At 34.5% G+C, this 23,551-nt stretch overlaps 1 protein-coding gene across 1 annotated transcript in view; it reads right to left on the reverse strand.

The window, feature by feature from the left end:
- The window catches only part of prex2 (phosphatidylinositol-3,4,5-trisphosphate-dependent Rac exchange factor 2), a 288,313-nt gene that overhangs the window by 10,991 nt on the left and 253,771 nt on the right, over positions 1-23,551 (reverse strand). Inside the window, exon 38 of the mRNA XM_056450252.1 lies at positions 5,304-5,406. Within this exon, the coding sequence (XP_056306227.1) occupies positions 5,304-5,406 (103 nt within the window). The remainder of the gene's footprint in view (positions 1-5,303; positions 5,407-23,551) is intronic.

Genomic DNA, 23,551 nt, shown 5'->3' on the forward strand with positions numbered 1-23,551 from the left:
GTCTATGCACCGGAGGCTGGAGAAGTTTTTGTTTTTTGTGAATCCACGAGAGGCTGGTGTGTGTGCTATTTGAGATCTCAAATTTTCCTCGCGAGTGCCATTCGCACCTGCTGTTCTTGCATAAACCCACCAGAGGCTGCTGTTGACTGACTTTTTGACACTAAGCGAACAATCGACTGACCCACCCACCCCCTTCCCTACACCCAACCAATTTTATCGATTGACCCGCCCACCCACTTCCCTAAACCCAACCAACACGTTTCAAAAGCAATCCAAAAAATAAAAGCCCTCGTCTGATTTTTTTTTTCTACCACGTTTTCAGATTTTACCACATTCTCACCCTGCTATTTACTTGTTTGTTTTATTTAGTTTATTAGTTGGATTCTGTTTTTGTCTTACCCGCTTTCTGGAATCGCTCTTTACCGGATCGAACCCCATAGTCGTGGTCAACTCCTTTCTATGGCTTAAGTCCGCCGATGTACATGGCACGCTAATGGGACAAACTGGTTGCAGCGGCAATGCCGTCCATACGGAGATAAGCGGTCAGCTGGTAAGTGCGAAAAGGAACGACGTTACACTGCCCCGTAGTGTTCGTTTAAAGAAAGAAATTCAGCATTACGTACCTCCGGCTACGAAATTCGCTGTCTCCAGAAACGTCTGTAGGGCTATACGTTTTCACAACGAGCCTGTGTTGTTCATTACAATTAATCAAATATTTAACATTTGATCAGAAAATGTCAGTTTTTTAGTCCCATTTTATATGACTAACATGTATTTACACTGACATAATCAATCACATACACTGACTAGCTACAATGTACTTATTGGGTAAAAACAGGCTTTTTGCATGTAATTAATTTCTCTATTTACATTTATAATTACACTGTCGACCATCCCTTACACCTTAACCCACCTTTAAACCTACCCATACCACCAAACATATCACTAATCCTACCTGTATTCCACCTCAAGAGCACCAAAAGTGTTGTAGAAAAGAGTATTGGAATTAGCCAACTCAACATCCTAAACACACTGTGGTCAGCTCTAGTGTACAGGTACTGTGTTTCTCCGGTGAATGCTGACCAGTGAGTCCATCATGGCACAGTCAGCACCACAGTCAGTCCCTTATCATGTCCTGATACCATCAGCAATTACACTAGCAACGTTTCACCATTGGCCTGCTGTATACTGCTTTCCTGCTGCTTTAAAAGACAGCTGGACGTTAAGGGGAACAACTGAGATATGAGAGGCCGAGAACACAAAAAGCTCTTGTCTACAGACATGCAACGATTAGCCTACCTCTTGATAACCTTTTTTTTCAACAATCACTTCTCTAAAAATATGGTTAACTCGTTTCGGCAGTTCAGCAGTTTGGTGTTTATACATAGAAGGTGAATAATGGAGCTATTCGTCAGTGTCCCTTTCCTGTCCTCAATGAGTTTGCAGGTTTTATGATGGATGAGTCTCTTTTGAGTCTCGCTGTGAGGTACGAATCACGCTGAATAATAATAAATAGCCAACCAGGGGGAGCTCTGACGACAGTCATTCATATTGATATTCATAAAGTTATTCTGGAGCATGAAGCAGTGAAGGTGAGGACTCGACACCCACAGGCAGTCCAGGACATCACATATTATACTGTAATGCATTATGAATTCAGAAGATTTAAAATGAGAATATATATATATATATATATATATATATATATATATATATATATATATATATATATATATATATATATATATATAATAAAACAGTTGAATGAATATAACATGGTACTTATGAAATAATTTCAATTTCATCAAATGCAGTAGTGACCTTGAAATCTGATCATGAAAAAAAGATATAATAATTAAATAAACAGGTATATGCATCAGTTTTTATATTTTATGTTTATATAATTTTACTTGATTTTAATTTATATTTATTTAAAATTACTTAATGTAAATAGTTATTTTATTACTTTTATGTCTTTTTATTTTATTTGTTTTTAAATTTGCATTCAAATTTACAGTAAATACATACACATTGGTAGAACTGGAACATTAAACTAATATGAACATAAGCTGCATTAATTTTACATTATATAAATTGATTTGCATACAAATATTTGCATATATACAACTGTCTTTGGGAATTTTTGCCCGTTCCTATTTGCAGTACCTCTCAAGCTCTATCACGGTGGATTGGAAGCGATGGTGTACAGTCATTTACAGATCTCTCCAGAGATGTTCAATAGGATTTAGATCTGGACTCTGGCTGGGCCACTCAAGGACATTCACAGAGATGTTGTGAAGCCACTCCAATGATATTTTGGCAGTGTGCTTTGGGTCATTGTCCTGATGGAAGATAAACCATTGCCCCAGTCTGAGGTCAAGAGCACTCTGAAGCAGGTTTTCAATTTAGGATGTCTCTGCACATTGCTGCATTCGTCTTTCCCTCTATCCTGACTAGTAACTGTAGTAACTGTTCTTCCAGTTCCTGCTGCTAAAAAACATCCCCACAGCATGATGCTGCCACCACCATGCTACACTCTAGGGATGGTATTAGCCTGGTGATGAGCGGTGCCTGGTTTTCTCCAAACGTAAACGTAAAAAGTGAAGCGCTATGAATACTTTACAGATGTACTGTATACTTGCACTCAGCCACTTTATTAGGTACACCTATCCAACTGCTCGTTAACACAAATTTCTAATCAGCCAATCACATGGCAGCAACTCAATGCATTTAGGCATGTAGACATGGTCAAGATGATCTGCTGCAGTTCAAACCGAGCATCAAAATGGGGAAGAAAGGTGATATAAGTGACTTTGAACATGGCATATTTGTTAATGCCAGACGGGCTGGTTTGAGTATTTCAGAAACTACTGATCTATTGGGATTTTCATGCACAACCATCTCTAGGGTTTACAGAGAAAGGTCCAAAAATATAGAAAATATCAGAGCCTCTCTGAATGCCCAACATGCAAACCTTGAGGCAGATGGGCTACAGCAGCAGAAGACCACACCAGGTGTCACTCCTGTCAGCTAAAAACAGGAAACTGAGGCTACAATTCACATAGGCTCACCAAAATTGTACAATAGAAGATTGGAAAAACATTGCCTGGTCTGATGAGTCTCGATTCGGATGGTAGGGTCAGAATTTGGTGTCAACAACATGCAAGCATGAATCCATCCTGCTTTGTATCGACGGTTCAGGCTGGTAGTGGTGTAATGGCGTGGGGGATATTTTCTTGGTACACTTTGGGCCCATTTGTACCAATTGAGCATCGTGTCAATGGCACAGCCTTGAGTATTGTTGCTGACCATGTCCAACCCTTTATGACCAAAGTGTACCCATCTTCTGAAGGCTACTTCCAGCAGAACAATGCGGCATGTCATAAAGCGCAAATCATCTCAGATTGGTTTCTTGAACATGAGTTCACTGTACTGAAAAGGCCTTCACAGTCCCTCGATCTCAATCCAATAGAGCACCTTTGAAATGTGGTGGAATGGGAGATTTGCATTGTGGATGTGCAGCTAACAAATCTCCAGCAACTGCATGATACTATTATGTCAATATGGACCAAAATCTCTGAGGAATATTTCCAGAACCTTGTTGAATCTATGCCTTGGAGGAATGGCAGTTCTGAAGGCAAATGGGGCTCCAACCCAGTACTAGAAAGGTGTACCTAATAAAGTGGCCGGTGAGTGTATATTTCTTTAATGTAAAAAATATATATTTTAATTACATACATTATTAATTTATTTTTAATTTACTTGGGTTCATTAAGTTACTCAAATTTGCTGTAAATAATGTAAGAACTGAAAGTTTACGAATAATAATGTACATATTTTATTTCCTTTTTTGCCTTCTTTAATTATTACTTTACATTGTTAAAAATGACAGTAAATATACAGTATATCCCTGAAAACTGAAGTACACACTCTGGCCTGATACTCACAGGCCTAATGTACTCTTGTGAATATGATCTGTCTGGACGTGACGGAGCTTCTGTCAAAGGCTCTCAGGTCTTTAGCTCTCATGACTCAGGGCCACCTTGAAGTTTCATTTCTTCTATTATACAACTCTCACACAGCAGCTCCTGTCAGCTTCATCCATAACCTCATGAAGGACACTTCAAGGCTAGGCTGAAAATGGCCAGAAAATGACTAAAAATCTCCCGCTTTCTAAATGAAAGGCAGGCTTCAGACTTCATTTCATGAACATCTATCCTGCTTCTTCCAGACCAGCTTATGCTAACAGCCATGTAGACAAACCAAATGAGAGAAAGCAAAACCAAGGCAGTTAAGCTTGTTACATTTCCCAAAATAATTAAACAGGCCTTTGATAAAAATAAATCCTGAACACGGTGGTCTAACGGTTTGATTTCTTTTCCCCTTCCTGCAACTGTAATTCTCAATAAATGAACTGGGTCAGTAACATTCGAAAAGCAGAGGTGGATATTGGTTTATCTTTTTCTGTGCTTGAAATGAGGCTTCCAAACCAAACCACATTTCCCAGTAGAAACTTTAATTGAGAAACAGTGGTTTTATACCGTCTATTCTGCAGAAAGCTAGCTTAATATTGAGTGTGTACAGAAATAAGGTGCTTCTGCAACCATTTATCGCCAGAGATTGGTTTTTATGTGTTTAAAACTAATACATTTCAGATCTTACAAGAGACTTGAGAGTAATGTTGCTAAATTGAGCAAAGAATGTGACACTATTTAATTATTATATTTGTTTTTGTATTTAGGATACATACTAAATGCTACTGTAGTTATATGATATTAGCTCTTGTAAAACAGAAAGAATAAATAAAAAAGTTTCATTGTTTGAATTAGATTAAATTTTAATACAAATAAAATAAGATATTGCAGTACTGTTTGGCTTACTGTAAACTGAAACTTGAATTACAATATGCTAAAATAAAAATACAGTAACCTTCTGTAACTTACTGTAAAATACTAAAAAGTGAGGAAATTGGTTGATTGGTTAAATGACATTCCCAACAGAGTCATAATAAATAAATAAATCAATAGAAAATGTTATGTACACAACCATTCAAAAAGTATTCATAAGTCAAGTAAAATATAAATATGTGTAACTAATAGTAATTCATTTTAATCCCAGTACTTAAAAAACTGATAGATCAAATGTGACAGTACTTTTGACTGTATTTTTCTTAAAAATATATGGCACTGATGAGCAAAATACACTTTCAAAAACGTATCGGACACATTAAACTAGACAGAGAGTGATCAATGTCTATCTAAAAGTCCAGAGGGTTAAAAGAATCATCCAGAAATGAAACATACCTGTTTTCTCATGACGTCAGTGGCTTGCATGATGCATCGTGGAGGCAAACTGTGATTACGGGCCAGAAGAATGGCTTGTTCCAGCGTGACACTCAGCGTACAACTGCAAGACACAAAACAAACTACTGCTTATCACACAGCGCACTTTTTAATGCAAAATCATAATTCTTTATCAAATGCAACATATATTTTAGCATTATGATGACAGACATTATACACACTATTATTAATATTACATCTTTATGATACTGGTGAAAAACTTGGTCACTCCTAAATGACACAAGTTCAAAAAAGTTCATACAGGCTGCATAAAAGCCTTTTACAAGAGCTCACTTTTCACTAACCATGTTCTAATTATATAACTTTATTAGGTGATATTTTTATGTATTAACAAAGAAGAAACAATTAAAATACAATTGCATTTTAACACATCATTAGCTGATCAATGTTCATCCAAAATTGTGAATGTAACATAAACAATTAACAAATATGTTACAGTCACCTGCTATCACTGAAAAGAAAAATTTTCAAACATGATTCCTTGGATTTACTAAATGTTTTTAAGTTAAGTGGTTATAAACAATTTATTTGAGCTGAATTTAAGCAAACAAATTAAGTTGAACATTACAAAATTTAATTTGTTTGTTTAAAGTCAGCCCATATAAACTGTTTGCAACAGTTTTAAACAATTCATTTTTTTCAGTTTAGTTACTGCGGATTGCTGGAGAACTACAATTCTGCCACGTTTAGTGGACTACAACTCCCAGCACGTGCACCTCGCACACACCAGTTCCTATTACCTACTGATTACACACAAAGCGGGAGAATCATTATGAACTGATTACGTAGATGGACTTTATACAGTAAACAGCACACACTTCAGTGCTGAGTCTTGTTAACTTGTCAACATTAAAAAGCGTTTGCCTTGTCTTGTTTTTCCCGTGCCGTGTTTCTTGACCTGCACTTTATTTATTGTTTATGCTGTTAGCCACCCAGACCAATCTATTTGCCTGTGACCCGACTACTCTTTTGGACTGCCCTGTATTATACTGTTTGCTCCTGTGTTTGACCGTTTGCCTGTTTGACCATCCTCTGTTGAATAAAGATGCTGCAATTGGATCCCCTCTCTGTTGTCAGTACCATATGTTACAAAGTAAAGCAATAAAGCCACCAAACGTGTTCAAATAACCAATTCATAATTTGTGTGATTTGCCATTTTCCATTACCCCAAGAAATAAAAACTAACATCTCAGGTAAAGATAACTTTATTTAAAACAATTTACAATTTAAATTAGACAAGGCATTGTTTTGAAAATGCAACAGTCAACATGGCCGCTCTACAGAAGGAAGCCTGCATTCTAGTAAATGAGCCAATCATCGATTGCTACAGACTTACAATTGTCTGGGGTAAGGGCTGGTGCAGACATGTGTTCTTTACAACAGTTTCTGCAGCTTCAACTCTCTGGGGTTGGTAAACACACTGGAATCTCAGTGAATACTTGCCTCAGACATAAAAAATAGATCCTCATAAAACTAGAAATCTCTGCTTTTTTTAAACAAACCAATTCCACTTTGAAATAATCGTTCTCTGGTTTAGTAATCTATATGAAACCAATGCAAGATACATACTTCCCATTTGACATAATTATTTTTAATGAGTTTCCATTTTAAATGAAATCACATGACAGTTGTCGTTGTGTTGCATTTTCTTCTATTTGGATGCCTGATTTTTAGAAAACACACAAATCTGAGAGCTCACTTAACACAGATTAATTCAAATATTTCAGAATGAATGAAACAATATTTAAGCTGGTGTGCATTCTAATTGGTCCACTGAGGCAAAATCACATTGGTTTTTTTTTGTTGTTGTTTTTTGGTTTAATTGTTTTGTGGATTTTTTTATTTATGTATTTATTTATTTTATTTAATAGATAAAATTGTGATTGTAGCTTATTTGTAGTTTATCATATTAGATTCACGTTTTAAGACTTTAAGAGCATCCTGGCCTTTCCCTCCTGCATTTTTTAATGCCACATCCCAAAAATACATAAAGGGCCACCATTGTCCATGGGGAGGGTGGCAGATTCTGGCTCTATTAAAAAAAGTGGAGACATTTAACAAGCTTGTGCGGCCCAGGCTCAAGTCTCATCTGTCTGGCTAACAGGACGGCCTGTCAGATGTGCTGTCATTCAGCGTGATGAAGCGTGACATGCGCTTTCATTCTCTGAACATGTGTCTGCCACTCTCATCCCATTAACATTTGAACAGACAGTCAGAGGGCAGCATGGACAAACAGGTGTGAGAGTCATACAACCAACTGAACCATCCCAGGAGACCAATGAACATCCTCGGAGAAGACTGATAAACATGTAGTGTTTAAAGGAGGAACAGAGAGTCTAGAGTCTACTAGATATGAGTGGGACACGAGCCAATTGAGATGAAAGATGTGATACACAACATCGGCCCAATTAAAAGGGCAGTTTAACTTTATGAGATACTATTAGACATGTCGATGCTCAGGCTTTAGGTCAATGAGATGAGAGAGCACCAGTACAGTCATAATAAAATATAATCAGATTGGCTGAGTTTGTCAAGAAATGTAAAGTCTACATGAAACCGAAGTTGTGTTAGTCTTGAATTTCTTATTGTGATTATATCTGAGTATTATGTACATTGGCATTTACTTATATCTTCATGCGTCATGTTATTGTGATTAAACATTAGGGGACATTAAACGTGATAATTTATGACAATACCACATAAATAGTTTATAATAAATAAATGCAAAAATGAAAAACAAACCAAAAAAAAAAAAAAACGAGAATTGTCTAATTAGTTTCAATGGTATAACATTTTTCTGTCAAACTAAAAATCAAACAACAACAAATTATTATAACAACTAGATAAAGTAAGATGATAACGTAAGATATTCATGAGCAAATGTTATAGTTTTTTTTTAAATATTACTTTTGAAGTCCTAAAAATAGAATAGAACAAACACTGAACTAAACTAACAGAGCATAAAAGAGAAATAACAGCTCAAACTAAACAACAAAAAAAAACCATCATCATCATCATCGTTGTCATTACAAACTACAAAAACTATATTTGGTTTTGCATTAACTAGACATCCATGAAGCAAAATGGATCATTTTATTTAGTTTACACAATTAAAGTCAAAATTAGTTTTATATATATATATATAAAAATAATGAAATTCTAAAATAGAAAGCCTTACACCACACTAACAGCACACAAAATGGAAAACATAACTTAGATTATGGGCTGACGCGGTGGCTCAGTGGTTAGTACTGTTGCCTCACAGTAAGAAGGTCGCTGCTTTAAGTGCTGGCTTGGTCAGTTGTTATTTCTGTGTGGAGTTTGCATGTTTCCTTTGGGTGCTCTGGTTTCCTCCACAGTCCAAAGACATGCACTATACAGTAGGTGAATTAGTAGTGTGTGAATCAAGGTTTTTATAGTTAATGAAAACTAGAATAATAAAATCATTATCATTAACTGAAATAAAAATAAAAACGAGATTTAAAAAAAATAGAACTAACTGAAACTAACTAAAATTCCAAATTCATTTTACAGAATGTCATCAACAGAAGCACAAAAGAAACATGAGAGTGATCCAATAATCGTAGTCTGGGTACAGGCATAGGTCATATCATAACAAACACAGCAAAGAAACTAAATATAAACAACTGACAAGGAACAATGACCTGGCTAGAAACAAAGCACGGGAATCAGGACATAGTGAACATGCAATGTAACAGTTCTTAACAGAAAACCAAGACTAAGTATTGTGTGTATGTGTATGTGGGATGCTTAAATAGTCCACGAATCAGTCCATGATGCGACACCAGCGTTGTGTGAGCAATCAGTGTGAGATCAGGAACCGGTGTGTGCACAGTGCATGCTGGGGATAGTAGTTCGCTAATATGATGTTTGTAGTTCTCCAGAATGAAATGAATGAAACAAAAACTTTAATTAAAACTTTTAAACTAAAGAAACTATACCAGCAAGCCTGAATATATGTATTATTATTTTTATTTTTGTTCTTTTGGACAAAAAAATAAGTATCTTAAAAATTGCAGCATTTCATCAACACAGGCTAATTGAAAATATTTGATTCAGCTTACATTTTTGTGAAACGGAAGAAACGTACTACAACATGTTTGGACTGCAGTTTCTAGGTAGAATGAACACTACAGGGCAGTAATACGCCAACAAGTTTTCTTCTTTTTCATGCTTATAAAATGTACAGGCTCATAAAATACTTTCATCCAGTTCATTACACAACGCCAAAAAAATATCACAAAACTTAACAGCTTTTAGGATTTATAACTGAATATCTTTGCCTCCATACTGGCAACTTTTCTGGACAGTTTGCTTGGTTGCTCGCTTTGTACAGTGTTGTACTTGTGATGCAGAGAGGTCAGGTTCAAGCATGGTGAAGCAGGTTTCCAAAAAAGAGATAAAAGCAATGTACAATCAAGGTAAAACTATGTGGCTGCAGTAAATATAAGATTGCTTTTGAAAACACTATTGGTTGAGTTTAGTGTTTAGGTCAATGGTTCTCTGTATAACAAGCCCCGCTTTCTCATAAATGTGTTCAAGAAGGAATGTGTATCTAAAATGTACAACAAAACATACTCTAAGAAACTTATTTCAGATTGACAGCGCCCTCTAGTGAGTTTGTCATCTGAAGCGTGCAACAAAAAGTACCCAGAGCAGCATATTTTACGTTATATTGAACCGAACTGAAAATGGAGAAAAAAACTGAAATTTCTTGTTCCAAAACCCGAGAAGCCAAAAGGGTTTATATAGAACAACTAGACAAAGTCAATGAGCACAGCCGTGGTCAGTATAAGACCAATGTAAATGACTTACCTAATGCTATTTAAAGAGACATCAAAGTGATTTTAGATTACAGAGAGCATGAAGGAAGCTCTGATAAACAACAACTCAATGCCTGACACTGATCTTTTTATTACCTGTGAGGAAACTGCCGAGCCGTAATACAAACCATCCATCAAAAAGATATTTGGTTATTTACTAGCTTGTACACTGTCAAACTGTCTACATCCATAATGCGTCAGTCTGACATTTCCATCTCGATTTTGCTGATACATAAATACGCAGTCTTTTTACCAAGAGAAATTTCAAATGTGTGCATTTAAAAATATATGTTTGCAGCTTGTTTAAATTACTTGCTTTAAATAAGTGAAACAGCAATTACTGAACATTTTATGTTTGATGCATTTAAACATATATAAACAGCTGAAGTCAAAATTATTAGCCCTCCTTTGAATTTCTTTTTCAAATACTTCCGAAATGGTGCTTAACAGAGCAGGGAATTTAACACAGTATTTCCTATAATATTTTTTCTTCCGGAGAAAGCCTTAATTGTTTTATTTTTGGCTAGAATAAAAGCAGTTTTTAATTTTTTTTTTACTATTTTAAGGTCAACTCGTTATACAATGATTTGCCTACTTACCTTAGCTTGCCTAATTAACCTAGTTAAGCCTTTAAATTGCACTTAATACTAGTATCAGAAAACTATAATAAATGCTGTAAACTAATAACTAATAACTATAACTAATAACATTAACTAATAAAACCTTATTGTAAAGTCTGACCAATAATTTTGTCAGCATAGTTAACTTGGTAGTGAATGAGTAGTTTCCAGGATGCTTTGTGTGGGATTAAATTCAGAGGTGAAAATGCTGACAATAAAACTAACAGTAGGTGTTTTAAGTAAACACAAAGAGTATTACAGCTTAATCTTCACTTACTTTTGGGATTTAGAAAAGTTTCAATAAAGTAAGAGTAGACTGTGTACAAGTTAAATTTTCAACAAAAGCAATACGAGAGTATTGGTTCAAAATCAACTTACTTTTGAGATCCATTTGCCGAAATTAAGTTGAAATAACATCATTAAAATATGATTGTGTTTCATAACCAATAATTTATTTTCTGCCAATTTACTTTGGCTCAAGAATCATATGAAAAATTACTGTATGATACAATTTACACTGAGATGTTTCTTGTGCTTTGTCTTTGTATTAAATTCATCTCAATTCAGTGCCTGTTTCGCTCTGATTGTTTGCACTTGGCAACAAATCGCTTTCTTTCAGGCAAACTGCTGACGATGTTAAAAACTATGTCGTCTATTTTACCCTCAATTGCATTTCATAGATCGATCTCTTGATTTATAATCGAAAGAAAGAAAAAGAAAACATGATACAAAGAAATCAGAGTCACCAATCACTTCACATGGGTTGTTAATGCGGTCAGTTCGACCTTCAAGGACACATCATGACGCAGCAAAAAGAGGTGAATTTGACGAAGTGTTGCTTTGATTCATGTGTTTCCGTTATGCTGATAGACACACATGTAACTGAGTGTCAAGGGCGCTACATGACCTCTTCTCAATATTGATCCCTCAGTGTTTTATGGCTGACTGATCTGTCCCTTGGCTTCTCGACCGTAGCGTTACTACTGTTACTTAATTGCTTGAGGGAACAATGAAACTTCAGGGTAAAAGCTCTTATACACTCTTTATACACCACTTTGACCTCCATGTGACTAGTATTAAAGTATGGTGGAGGAAAAGTGTCGTGAACTTAAGAAGAATACAGCAGGAAGATTATATATTATAATACAATGAATACTTCTGTTAACCACTTGAGTATTCATCTGAAATAAAAATTTCTCATTTAAATTGTTATAAATCTTGAGATCTTTGGAACACAGATGTAGTGTTTTAAGAAGATGGTTAAAATAAGGCATGCTGTTGGTGAAGAAGAAAAAAAGATGGGAAAATAGTCAGTTGTTTTAATTTTTCAAAACAAATTCTACTCTAAAACAAGAAAATAAAATAAAATATATATATATATATATATTTAAAAAAATGTAAAGATAAAATAAAAGAGAGAGATTTTAGAAATATTTGATAAGATTTTATTAAGTTTTCCAATTGCTCAGATAGTATATATATACTATCTTGGAAAACTTAATATATATATATATATATATACACACACACAGTTGAAGTCAGAATTATTAGCCCACCTTTGATTAAATTTTTTTTTTATATTTCCCAAATTCTATAACAGAGCAAGGAAATTTTCACAGTATGTCTGATAATATTTTATTCTGGAGAAAGTCTTATTTGTTTTATTTAGGCTAGAATAAAAGCAGATTTTAATTTTCTAAAAGCCATTTTAAGGTCAAAATTATTAGCCCCTTCAAGCTATATTTTTTTTTCGATAGTCGATAGTTATAACATAACTTGTCTAATCACCCTATGCTGCCTAGTTAACCTAATTAACCTAGTTAAGCTTTTAATTGCCATGTTAAGCTGTAAAGAAGAGTCTTAAAAAACATATAGTAATATATTAATAACTGTAATCATAACAAAGATAAAATAAATCAGTTTTTGAAATGAGTTATTGAAACTATTATGTTTAGAAATGTGTTGAAAAAATCTTCTCTCCGTTAAACAAAAATTGGGGGAAAAAAATAAACAGGGGCGCTAATAATTCAGGGGGGCTAATAATTCTGACTTCATATATATATATATGAGTGACAGCAGATGATTAAACTCACTACATATTGACAAATACTGCAGGTGTTGGACAACATAATGTACTCTTGAGGCTTTTTAGGCGAGAATGTAGTTGTTAAGATAGTGCCTATTTTAAACTATTTATAATTTGTGAAATACAGCGCATCAGCATCCATCAGCCTGTCAAAGAGTAGAGCAAAGACGGTTGATGTTGTTCATCCAAAAGAATGGCGACAGAGACCACATAATAAACTCTTAGAGGAGAAAAAAATCTGCGGATTTTCAAACTACAGCTGATCAAAACATTATAAAGTTGGTGAGTGACATTCTAAGTCGATCTGCTGTGTACATACCATATTAATTGTATTGTATTGAGTTACATTTTGGTTGGTCATCTGTTTGTTTCTAATGTGTCTCCTGTTTTCGTTACTGCAGACTGGTTCAGTAACAAGAAAGGAAGAAGAAATGCCCGCATGTGGTTAGTGTTTTTCCTTATCGCAAACACAACAGTAATCTGGTAGTGTATATATTGCTTTGGCTTTTTTGGGGGTTAATGATTGTGAAATCCAGATTTCAACAGAGAAATACTGGGAAGTGTCTCACAACTGATGGCATTTCATGCCATTCAGCCTTATAATCTTAAAAAAAAATCACCTGTTTTGTCATCACTATAGATATTACGCTTGAGAATCATTCAAGTACTGGCTCTAAAGTGACGTTGAAGAAGTAGCTGCTCTTCAGACGTCAGCTGCAGATGTGAAAAAAGGCAGACGAAAGTAGTTTCTCATACAAAATGGTTTTTAGACTGTAAACACAATATCATAGTCGTAGCAGTGCGATATGACTGTATACTGACACGCCTCCCACCAGTGGCGATATACATGTACGATATACAGATATGCTATTCGTGTGATATTGCTCATATATAGGTTCCCAATCATTTTCCATGATTTTTTTATTCTTTGTGTTTGTTCACTATTTTAAAATCTCTTAAAAATCATAACTGTTACAGTGTGTATACTGTAGCAATTATATAATGAGAAATGTAAGTACTAATAAAACATATTTTAAAAAAGACCCAATTTTAGGGGTGAATGAATCCTTTAATTATTTACCACAACATTTAAACTACAACACAATTACAGGGCAGTTGATGAGAGATGCTTTCCCTTAGCAAGAGCCACACGCTGCTGTGTGATATCACCCATGAAGAATCAAAGCTGGCTTAAAACCCAGCCGACCGGCCTCAGGCAAGACCTGCGTCAAAGCATTTACTGGCTCTTCATAAAATAAGCACTCTGAACTCAAAAAGTGCAAGAGACTCAAATCAAATGTGCCTGGTATTCTTATGGGATTGAAGCCTTTATACTGTATCACACGTTCAGAAACTTACAGCCAGCAGATGTGAACGCCTGATCTAAATGTGACTCTGGGAATGGACAGATGGACTAAAAAGACACTATGAGGAATAAAAAACAGACATCAGTCATAATAGATGAATATAATAAAACAATAATAAAAGTCTCCTACATTGAGGCTGAGTATGTTTAAGCATGCTTATAGAGCTCCTTAGAGGCCCATGCATTATCCACTGGACTATTTATGCTCTAAGAGTAAGACAGATGGTTAAAGTACACACAAAAAAAAAAAATATTTCAGCATTACACTTTCCCCCATGATGTCTACTTTTAAGGTTAGTCAAGTCAAGAGCTAAAAACTGATGTTTTTGAGGCCTATGGGTTTGTAGTTTGGTTCAATAAAGTTCAGGGTTTTATCCTTTAATAGAAGTATAAGAATTTAATAGAAGTGAACTAATATGCAAATGAGCCGCTAATGATGTCACTCTAGAAAAAGCCCCACCAATAAATATGTCCCATTAGCTTAGCTCCGCCCCCAAGTTCAATGTTTATCTCATCACTAAGACATTTAGCAACAGTATCGAAGAAACTGATTGTTTTCAAAGTTACTAAAGTTTACTAAGATTTTTATTGTGTGTTTTTTTTTTATTGTGTGTATTTTGTAATTTAATCTATTTTATAAGCATAGACAACAGTAACTGAATATTCTGCTGTCACACCGCTACCACATTAATATTCAGTTCTAACAAATCATGCAATTTCTTTCCCAGTTGTTTACATTTACTTTCATAAATATCAGACATAACCATCCTTTTTTCCTGAGATTACATTTGTATTTGACAGTTTACTTATAATCTTTTATGATGATAAAGAACTACAGATAGATAATCAAAACGAAATGATTAGGATACACTCTTTCCTCTTTATGCACCGGGCATTTCTATGTTTTCCATATTTGTTTGTATAACTAATATGTCTTTATATTTTATATTTTGTTTTATATATTCTTTAGCTTTATTCTTTTAAATAATTTATATTTGGTCTTATTTTCTATAGCTATATCTTGTATTTTCTATATCTAAAATTGCCTGTGTTTTTAACTTCTCATCATACTCCATCATTTAAATTCTTGTTTCTGTTATATTTTTTAATGGTCATGGCATTTAAATTAGATTTTATTTATCATGTTTTAATTTAGCAGAGCATTCATTTGACATTATTTTGACAAATTTTGAGAGAATACACTTTTAGTGGAAGTGCAGAAAACAGATACATTTAATTAAAATGCCTTAAATTGTGTTTTTAATAAAAGCGTTATAGTTTTTGAACAACATGGGGCTGAGTAAATGAAGATTTATTTTGAGTTACACACAACCAGAGACAGCACAAAGGTTTTCTGAACACAAAGTCATTGACATTTAAATACACAATCGTTTAAAAGATAGTTCATCCAAAAATAATTTACTCAACCTCAAAGTGGTTCCACATTGTAATGACTTCCTTATTTTCTATCAAACACAAAATATTTTTTGAGGAATCTTGGAAACCAGTAGTCAGAAAGATACTGTCGCGATCACCAGCGATCTAGCCTGTGCAGATCACTGGAGAACTTTACATCTGCCAATTTTATGAACTACAATTCCCATCATGCATCTCACACACACCAGTTACTGATTCCCTTTGATTACACGAACTCAGCTGGAAGCTCATGATGGACTAAGCATAAACACACCATAAGAACACACATATGATTGCTGAGTCTTGTTAGCTGTAAGTGAGCAATTCATAGCACTTTCCCTGCCTTGTCTAGCCTGTTTTGACCTTTGTTTGTTTCACTGTGTGTGCCGTTTTGCTGCCTGTCCTGACCATTCGCCTGTGACTTTGACTACGTTTTGGATTACCTACATGCTCCTGACTGTCCCTGTTTTGACTTGCCTGACCATTTTCAAATAAATCTCGTTACAGATACTATGAAGGTCAATGTCATTCCTCAACATATCGTATTTGTGTTTAACAAAAATAAAAAAAAATCAATCAAATAAATTGAAATGAATACAGAATATTCAGTTTTGATGAAATTTCTTTTAATATCTGAGCTGAAGTGAAAATCTGTGGTTGTCAAGAATTTTCATAGTGCGCTGAACTCATTTACAGTAAATGTCAAAGAATCAAAGAATCAAAATGTCAAGAAAAATATGATTTCTCATTATATTAAACAGTGTTCTCACTCTCCCCTTGGGATATACCAGTAAATTTATAACAACTTTATACTGAAACTGGACCTCCACAACATCTTTGTGAATAAAATTTAGCTATGAAATAAGCATCAGCTTTTACTTAACTTGCAGCAACACTTGGCAGGTGAGTGCTTTAAAGTGAAGCTTGTGTTTCTCTGCAACCATTTAATTTCATTAAAAGCAGGAACTAGCACATTTTGGCTGTTGAATAAGACCATTTGGCTGACATAATGGTATATTAATAGGAGAGCATTATGAAAAGCGGATACTCTGCATATTATGCACACTGGATGGCTTCTTTAGTTTTTCATTTTCCAGGTTACAATTTGTGTTCGTAGAGTTAAAAATATATATAATTTAATATTTTTTGGTGAATATACTTTCAATAGAGGGATTTATAAGACTTGATTAAAATATATCCATCTATACTTCAAATATGAAGGAAAGTGTTATGGGTTTGGAATGGTAAACCTTTCCTTTTTTCATTTCTAAGATCAGTTTCGGTCCTAGACTAATTTCATATGTGTTAAGGAAAAACTTAAATGTTTAGTGTGGTGCAATTTTTTTTACATTACTTAAGTATTACTACAACTTCTTTTTTTTTCTGTTTTGAGCCTTATAAACTCTAGATGATAATATTAACGCCCGAAGTGTCTTCTTTCCAAAGATACATGAACTGTGAATGTAGACCAAATTATTCAGCAACTGTTACTGTTTTAGTTTGGGAAGCTCATTTTTGAATAAGTGCTTCTGACGATGAGGTAGAGTAGTACACCGATATTTAATTGTGCATGCTATCTTCATCAAATTTGAAATATAAACTCATGAGACACTTGGCTTTCAAGGCATGTTTTTAATATTTTTCTAGGTTATTAAATTAATGTTTTCTTGAGTTTGTATAAGAAAAAACAAATATTGAACACAATACAATTTTTTTTCTCACTACTTCATAATGTATAACTTTTCATATTTTCTAGCATGAAACTTTCTAGATGGACCACAGTAAAGGTCAAAGTGTCTTTTTTCTTTTTGTTTGTAGCTCACTCGGGTTAAGAACTGTTACTATTTAAAATTAGGTAGGAGTGAATCTCCATAAGTGAGTGCTAGCTAACAGGTTAATAGAGTTTAAATTGAGGGACAGAAAACTCAGAAAATCCCTTTAAATTCTAACCTATGGAATTATCTTAATCAACTCTTACACACATACAGTTTCGCCAGCATTACAAATATTGCAGTCTTGCTAATTCAAAACAGCTTGAATTTGCCAACTACAGAACAAAACGGGCTATTATTAACACTATAAAAAAGCCTCAAACCAAAGATGGAACTATCAATAAACGAACGCAGGTTAGATAAAGAGAGTTTGCTTGATGAAGGCATGTTTAGAGGGGTAAACAAGACAGAATTCACCACATCTACGGCGAGTCGAAGCACCTGCGGCTTCACTAAAGCTGAGATGTGGCCTGTAATTGCCCTGGCGTGCAAATGTGAGTTAGTCACACCCAAACCAAGACACAATGCTGAAAACATTTCATGCTGCTTTCTTCCAATACACTGCAGTAAAGTGCCACTCAAAGAGCAGCATGTGTGTGTGTCATGTGTAAAGCCCTGAAATTGAGATCGAAATCCGTTCCAACAACATACAGCTCCAATAAAATTAAACACCCTACTGTTCTTTTCCACATCCTGTGAACTATTATTATCAACGCCAAAACAAAACCACATGGACCTTTTACAAAACAAATTACATACCTCTTTTGGGCTCATTTCTCTGAAGAGAAAAACAAAGTTGTGATTTAAGCAGCTGCTTATGCGACACTATCAAACGTCAAGTTTTACTGTGAAAACTGCTTTGTTTACACTTTGACTGTTCATTTACATTACACCAATATTCTGGGAGCTTGGAAATGCAAAGTTTTGTAAAGCAAGACATTTCAAAAACACAAAGGGAAACTTTTTCATTTTTAGTACATCATTGCCATGTAAACGTACACTTAATGTGTTGTGGATGGTTCCCAGGGTGTTACTATGAAGTTGCTTCTGGGCAGGCCCACACGGAAACTGCGCGTGCAGAATTCCGCAGATTTTCCGCAGAATTCCGCAGATTTTTACTCCATCATTAATTCTGTTTATTTACTTGAGTAAATGTGTGTAAATCTATATTTATTCAGTTTTTAAATTAATTACAGTAATAATATTGACTTATGTGAAAATGTTCATCTGATTTATGTACAATGCAGTTTGTACAGTAATATTTTTCATCTTGTAGTAGATGTATATTATATGAGAGACTTGCTTTGTTCACCAAATGAAGTGAATCTAATTGGATTTGCATTTTAAACATTAAATAAAAGTTTAAAAGATATTATTTTTTTATTTCACATATTAAGGTTTTAGTTATGACACTCCCAAAATAATTAAGTAGAAATCCGCAGATTTTTAGCAAAATTCTCTGCAGAAATAGCAAAAAAATATCTACAGATTCCGTCTGGCCCTACTTATGGGTTTTGTAGTTGTTAGCATATTGCTCAATGGCTTATTTCCATTGGATAAACCCCTTTTCAGTAAAAGATCATATTATGTCTCTTTTAACATATTTGTTATGTATGTCCCAGAATATATTACCCAGAATACATCTGTGAAGTTTCTTATGAAAAGATTTAAATATATAGTAATTATGTTGGGAAATAATTTAGATGATTTATTTGATCAATATATTCCAATAATATCCATATTAACTACATAAAATAAAGCTAAATAACGTTAAGATAATTGTTTCAATTTTCCTTTACTGTAAAAAATCCTGGGTTCCACACAATTCCATGTTGTCCCAAAACAAATCGATTAAGTTAACTTTTTGTTTGTACATATTTAGGTGGATTGAACATCAAACAATTAAGTTGTCCCATATAAAACTTAAGAAGTGGATGGGCAGGATAAATAATTTTTTGAGTGTTTAGTGAGTTATTAGTGTGTTATTACAATATTGACTAATATCATAATTACTCCCTGAGAAAGTCTAGGCCAGGGAACTGGAGAGGAGGATCCAGTTGATGGTTGAACCTAGGATCCAGGAGGAGCAATGTGGTTTTCGTCCAGGCCGGACCAGCTCTATATTCTCACCAGGGTGCTCAAGGGTTCAGGGGAGTTTGCCCAACCAGTCCACGTGTGTTTTGTGGACTTGGAGAAGGCATTCAACCATGTCACCAATTCTGTTAATACATTTTATGAACAGAATTTCAAAGCGCAGCCTTGGGCTGGAAGGGGTCCCGTTTGTGGACCAAAGGATTTCTTCTCTGTTATTTGCAGACGATGTTGTTCTGTTGGCTTCATCGAACATGGATCTTAAGCATGCATTGGGGAAGTTTACTGCAAAATGTGACGTGACGGGATGAGAATCAGCACCTCCAAGTCCGAGGCCATGGTGTTACACCAGAAAAAGGTGGTTTGCCATCTCCAGGTTGGAGGAAAGTCCTTACCCCAGGTGGAGGATATCTTGGGGTTTTGTTCACGGGTATGGAAAAGATGAAACGTGAGTTCGACAGGCGGATTGGTGCAGCAGCAGCAGTAATGCGGTCGATGTACCGGTTCGTTGTGGTAAAGAAGGAGTTGAGCCAAAAGGCAAAGCTCTCGATTTACCGGTCAATCTACGTTCCTACTCTCACCTATGGTCATGAGCTTTGGGTCAAGACTGAAAGGATAAGGTCTCGGATACAAGCGGCCGAAATCAGTGTCCTTCTCAGGGTGGCAGGGCGCACGCTCATAGATAGGATGAGGAGCTTTGTCATCCAGGAGGAGCTAAGAGTAGAGCTGCTGCTCCTCCACATCAAAAGAAGTAAGCTGAGGTGGCTTGGGCATCTTTTTCGGATGCCTCCTGGATGCCTGGAGGCCTTGGGGAAGACCCAGGACACACTGAAGGGACTATGTATCTCGGCTGGCCTGGGACCAGCTCGGGATCCCCCGAAGAAGCTGGAGGAAGTGTGTGGAGAGAAGTCTGGGGTACTCTCCTAAGACTGCTGCCCCACGACCCGGCCCCAGAAAAGTGGATGAAAATTAATAAATGAATAATTACTTTTTAAGATTTATTTTTTTTTCTGCGTGATCGAGATACGAGATACATCATAAACTGCCAGTATTTTGAGATGAAGCATCACTTATTGTTGAAGAAGGGAGGGAATGTCTATTGAATACTCAATATAAAAACTATTTTAATGTACATAATTATCGTCCTAGATATGAAATTAAAGCTCAAACAGTTGGTACTGACATTCACTTACTGAAGGTTTTGCAAAGAAACACCCAGCATCTCCACAACTTGACTAATATATTATCTGGAACCATACTGTTTTTAGCATAGATGTTTTGGTGGCATAATGCAAATATTTTCACTTAGTGACAGAAATATAAATGAGTGAGAACTCATTTAAACAATTTCCAGCAGGTTTGGATCAGTCATCTTTACTGTAGGTAGCATTAATTTTTGTGGGTGACTTTGAGATATGTAACGTTGCACATGTTATACTGCACATACACCAATATATATATTTTCAAGCAGATCCATGAAAAAGGTCATAAACAAAAAGGTCAAAACAGGGCATAATGAAATATGCAAAAATATATATATTTTAAGAAGCTTATTCCCTGTTACAAACATGACCAAATATAAATCTTCTAACAACTAGCTGTCCAGTATCCAGCCAAAGAGGAGAGCTGGAGTAAGTGACGCCACCAAGAGGACAATAAAATTTTAAATCGAATCTCAAAGACTTACAGTCCTCCAGACAGCGATGAGAAAAACATCAGGAAAAACTCATAAGACGAGGAAAAATAGATAATAGATCTTTCAACAGAACAACAGCCCAAAGCAAACAGAACATTGAACCAGCAAGGGGTGATTTCCTGGAGTGGCCCGGTCAAAAGGAGGTTTAAAATCCAATTGGGCTTCTCCGGAATGATTGTGCACTTCAGAAACGGCTCCTATTCAATTTTAGCAAGAGAAGTGGGCACAAATTTCAGTTTCAAGATTGTGCCGAAAGAAACTCTAATGCCAAAAGCGTGCTGGTTAACGTCATGATCATACACTATTTAAAATTCAATAGAATATCAATGATTTTCCGGAATTTGAATTGAAATGAAATATGTATTCCTCAAAAAATCCTGAAATTGAAGTTAACTTATGAATTAAAGATATTAGAATAATCATTAACAGTGAAACTGCAAAGAAAGTCATACTTTATATAATACACATAGTAATTATTTTAATGACAAGACTTAAAGACATTATTCACGCCTTAAAGACAAACCTTTATAAACTTGGGTGAATGCTTAATAACAAAACATTATCCAACAATCTCTACTGCTGATTTCTTGTGCTGAATATACCGCCTTTTGAACTTGAACTTGCTACTGAAAAGTGTTTTGTGACCTACTGTATCGGCCTCAACTGGGTCACTTCACTGCCATTCACAAATCATCTCCTGTGGCCTCGTGGGATAATAAAAGTGTCCAATAAATGTGAACTTCAGAATCTCAGCATAGTAATGGATTGAAATGACATTGATCAGAATTCTGCATGCAAATATTTTTCAAATAATATAGCATATATAAGCTAGATCCACTATAAATATTGTATTGTAAATATTGTAAAAATATAATAACTACACACTATGAACCATTTGTTAAGCATTAGAAAATAGTGAATTTATTATCTGTTAAGCATTAACTCACGTCATTAATACACGTAAGTAAGCAGTTTATAACTGCAGCTACAAATGCTGTATTCTTGACTTACAAACTCATTTATAATGTGCTTAATAATTGTACTTTCATACTTTGTTAATGATTAATTTTTCATCACTAATGAAGTATTGCATTATTTACAAACCTTTCACAGTGATGGGTTGGACGGCTGGAAGGGCATCCGCTGCGTGAAAATGTGCTGGATAAGTTGCCGGTTCGTTCTGCTGTGGTGACCTCATAGCATAGTTGGTAGTTTTTTTAAGATAATTCAGAATGAGTTAGTAAATGATTAATAAACTATTCAAATTAACATGTATATATCTTTTTATTCAGACATATATTAATAGTTAATTTGTATGTTAATAAATGCTTTATTAACTCAACTTCATCCAGTTTTGTGACCTAATCTAAAGTGAGGACTATTTATACTTTATAAATCACTTATAGATGACAATTAAAGGCTCAGTTATATTCTAAACAGAAAAAAATACATAAATTACATAAAATACATTATTAATTCCTATTAATTTGAAGATATACGAATGAAACTGTCTCAAATAAAAAATAGATCTTTGCAACCTTATCTAAAATAAAATTACTGAACAGTTTAAACATTGCATCTTATTAAATTGTTAAATTATTATATTGCTGTTGTTTTATCCAATTTTATGATGTATTTTGACATTCCTGTTATTCAGCAATGTTTAAACTTTACAGTCATTTTACTTTTTAGATAAGATTGCAAAGATTTGATACCAAGCCTTCAATTGTCATTTATATGGCATTTATGAGGCATAAATAGTCCTCACTTTAGATTAGCTCACAAAACTGCATGAAGTTGAGGTAATAAAGCATTTATTAACATGCATAGTAACCATTACTATATGCCTGAATAATAAGATATAAAAATGTTGATTTGAATTGTTTATTTAATTAATTAACTAGTTAATTCATTCTGAATGATCTCAAAAAACACTAATTACTCTTAAATATAAATGATTTGTAAATATTGCGATATTTAATTTAGTAATGAAAAATAAACCATTAACAAAGTATAAAAGTAGAATTATTAAGCACATTATAAATGAGGTTGTAAGTCAAGAATAGATCATTTGTATCTGCAGTTATAAACTGCTTACTAACGCTTATTAATGTAGGGTTAATGCTTAACAAACAATGAATCCACTAGATGCTAATGCTTAGTAAAGGATTCATAGTGCGTAGTTATTATGAAGTGTTACCAAAATATTTTATTGACCTCAAACTTTTCAAAGGTAATCGAACCAATAAGATATGTTCAACAAAAATCTGAATGTGTGAGAAATATCAATATACTGC

Source organism: Danio aesculapii, chromosome 24 (genome assembly GCF_903798145.1).
Source record: "Danio aesculapii chromosome 24, fDanAes4.1, whole genome shotgun sequence".
Classification (NCBI taxonomy): Eukaryota; Metazoa; Chordata; class Actinopteri; order Cypriniformes; family Danionidae; genus Danio; species Danio aesculapii.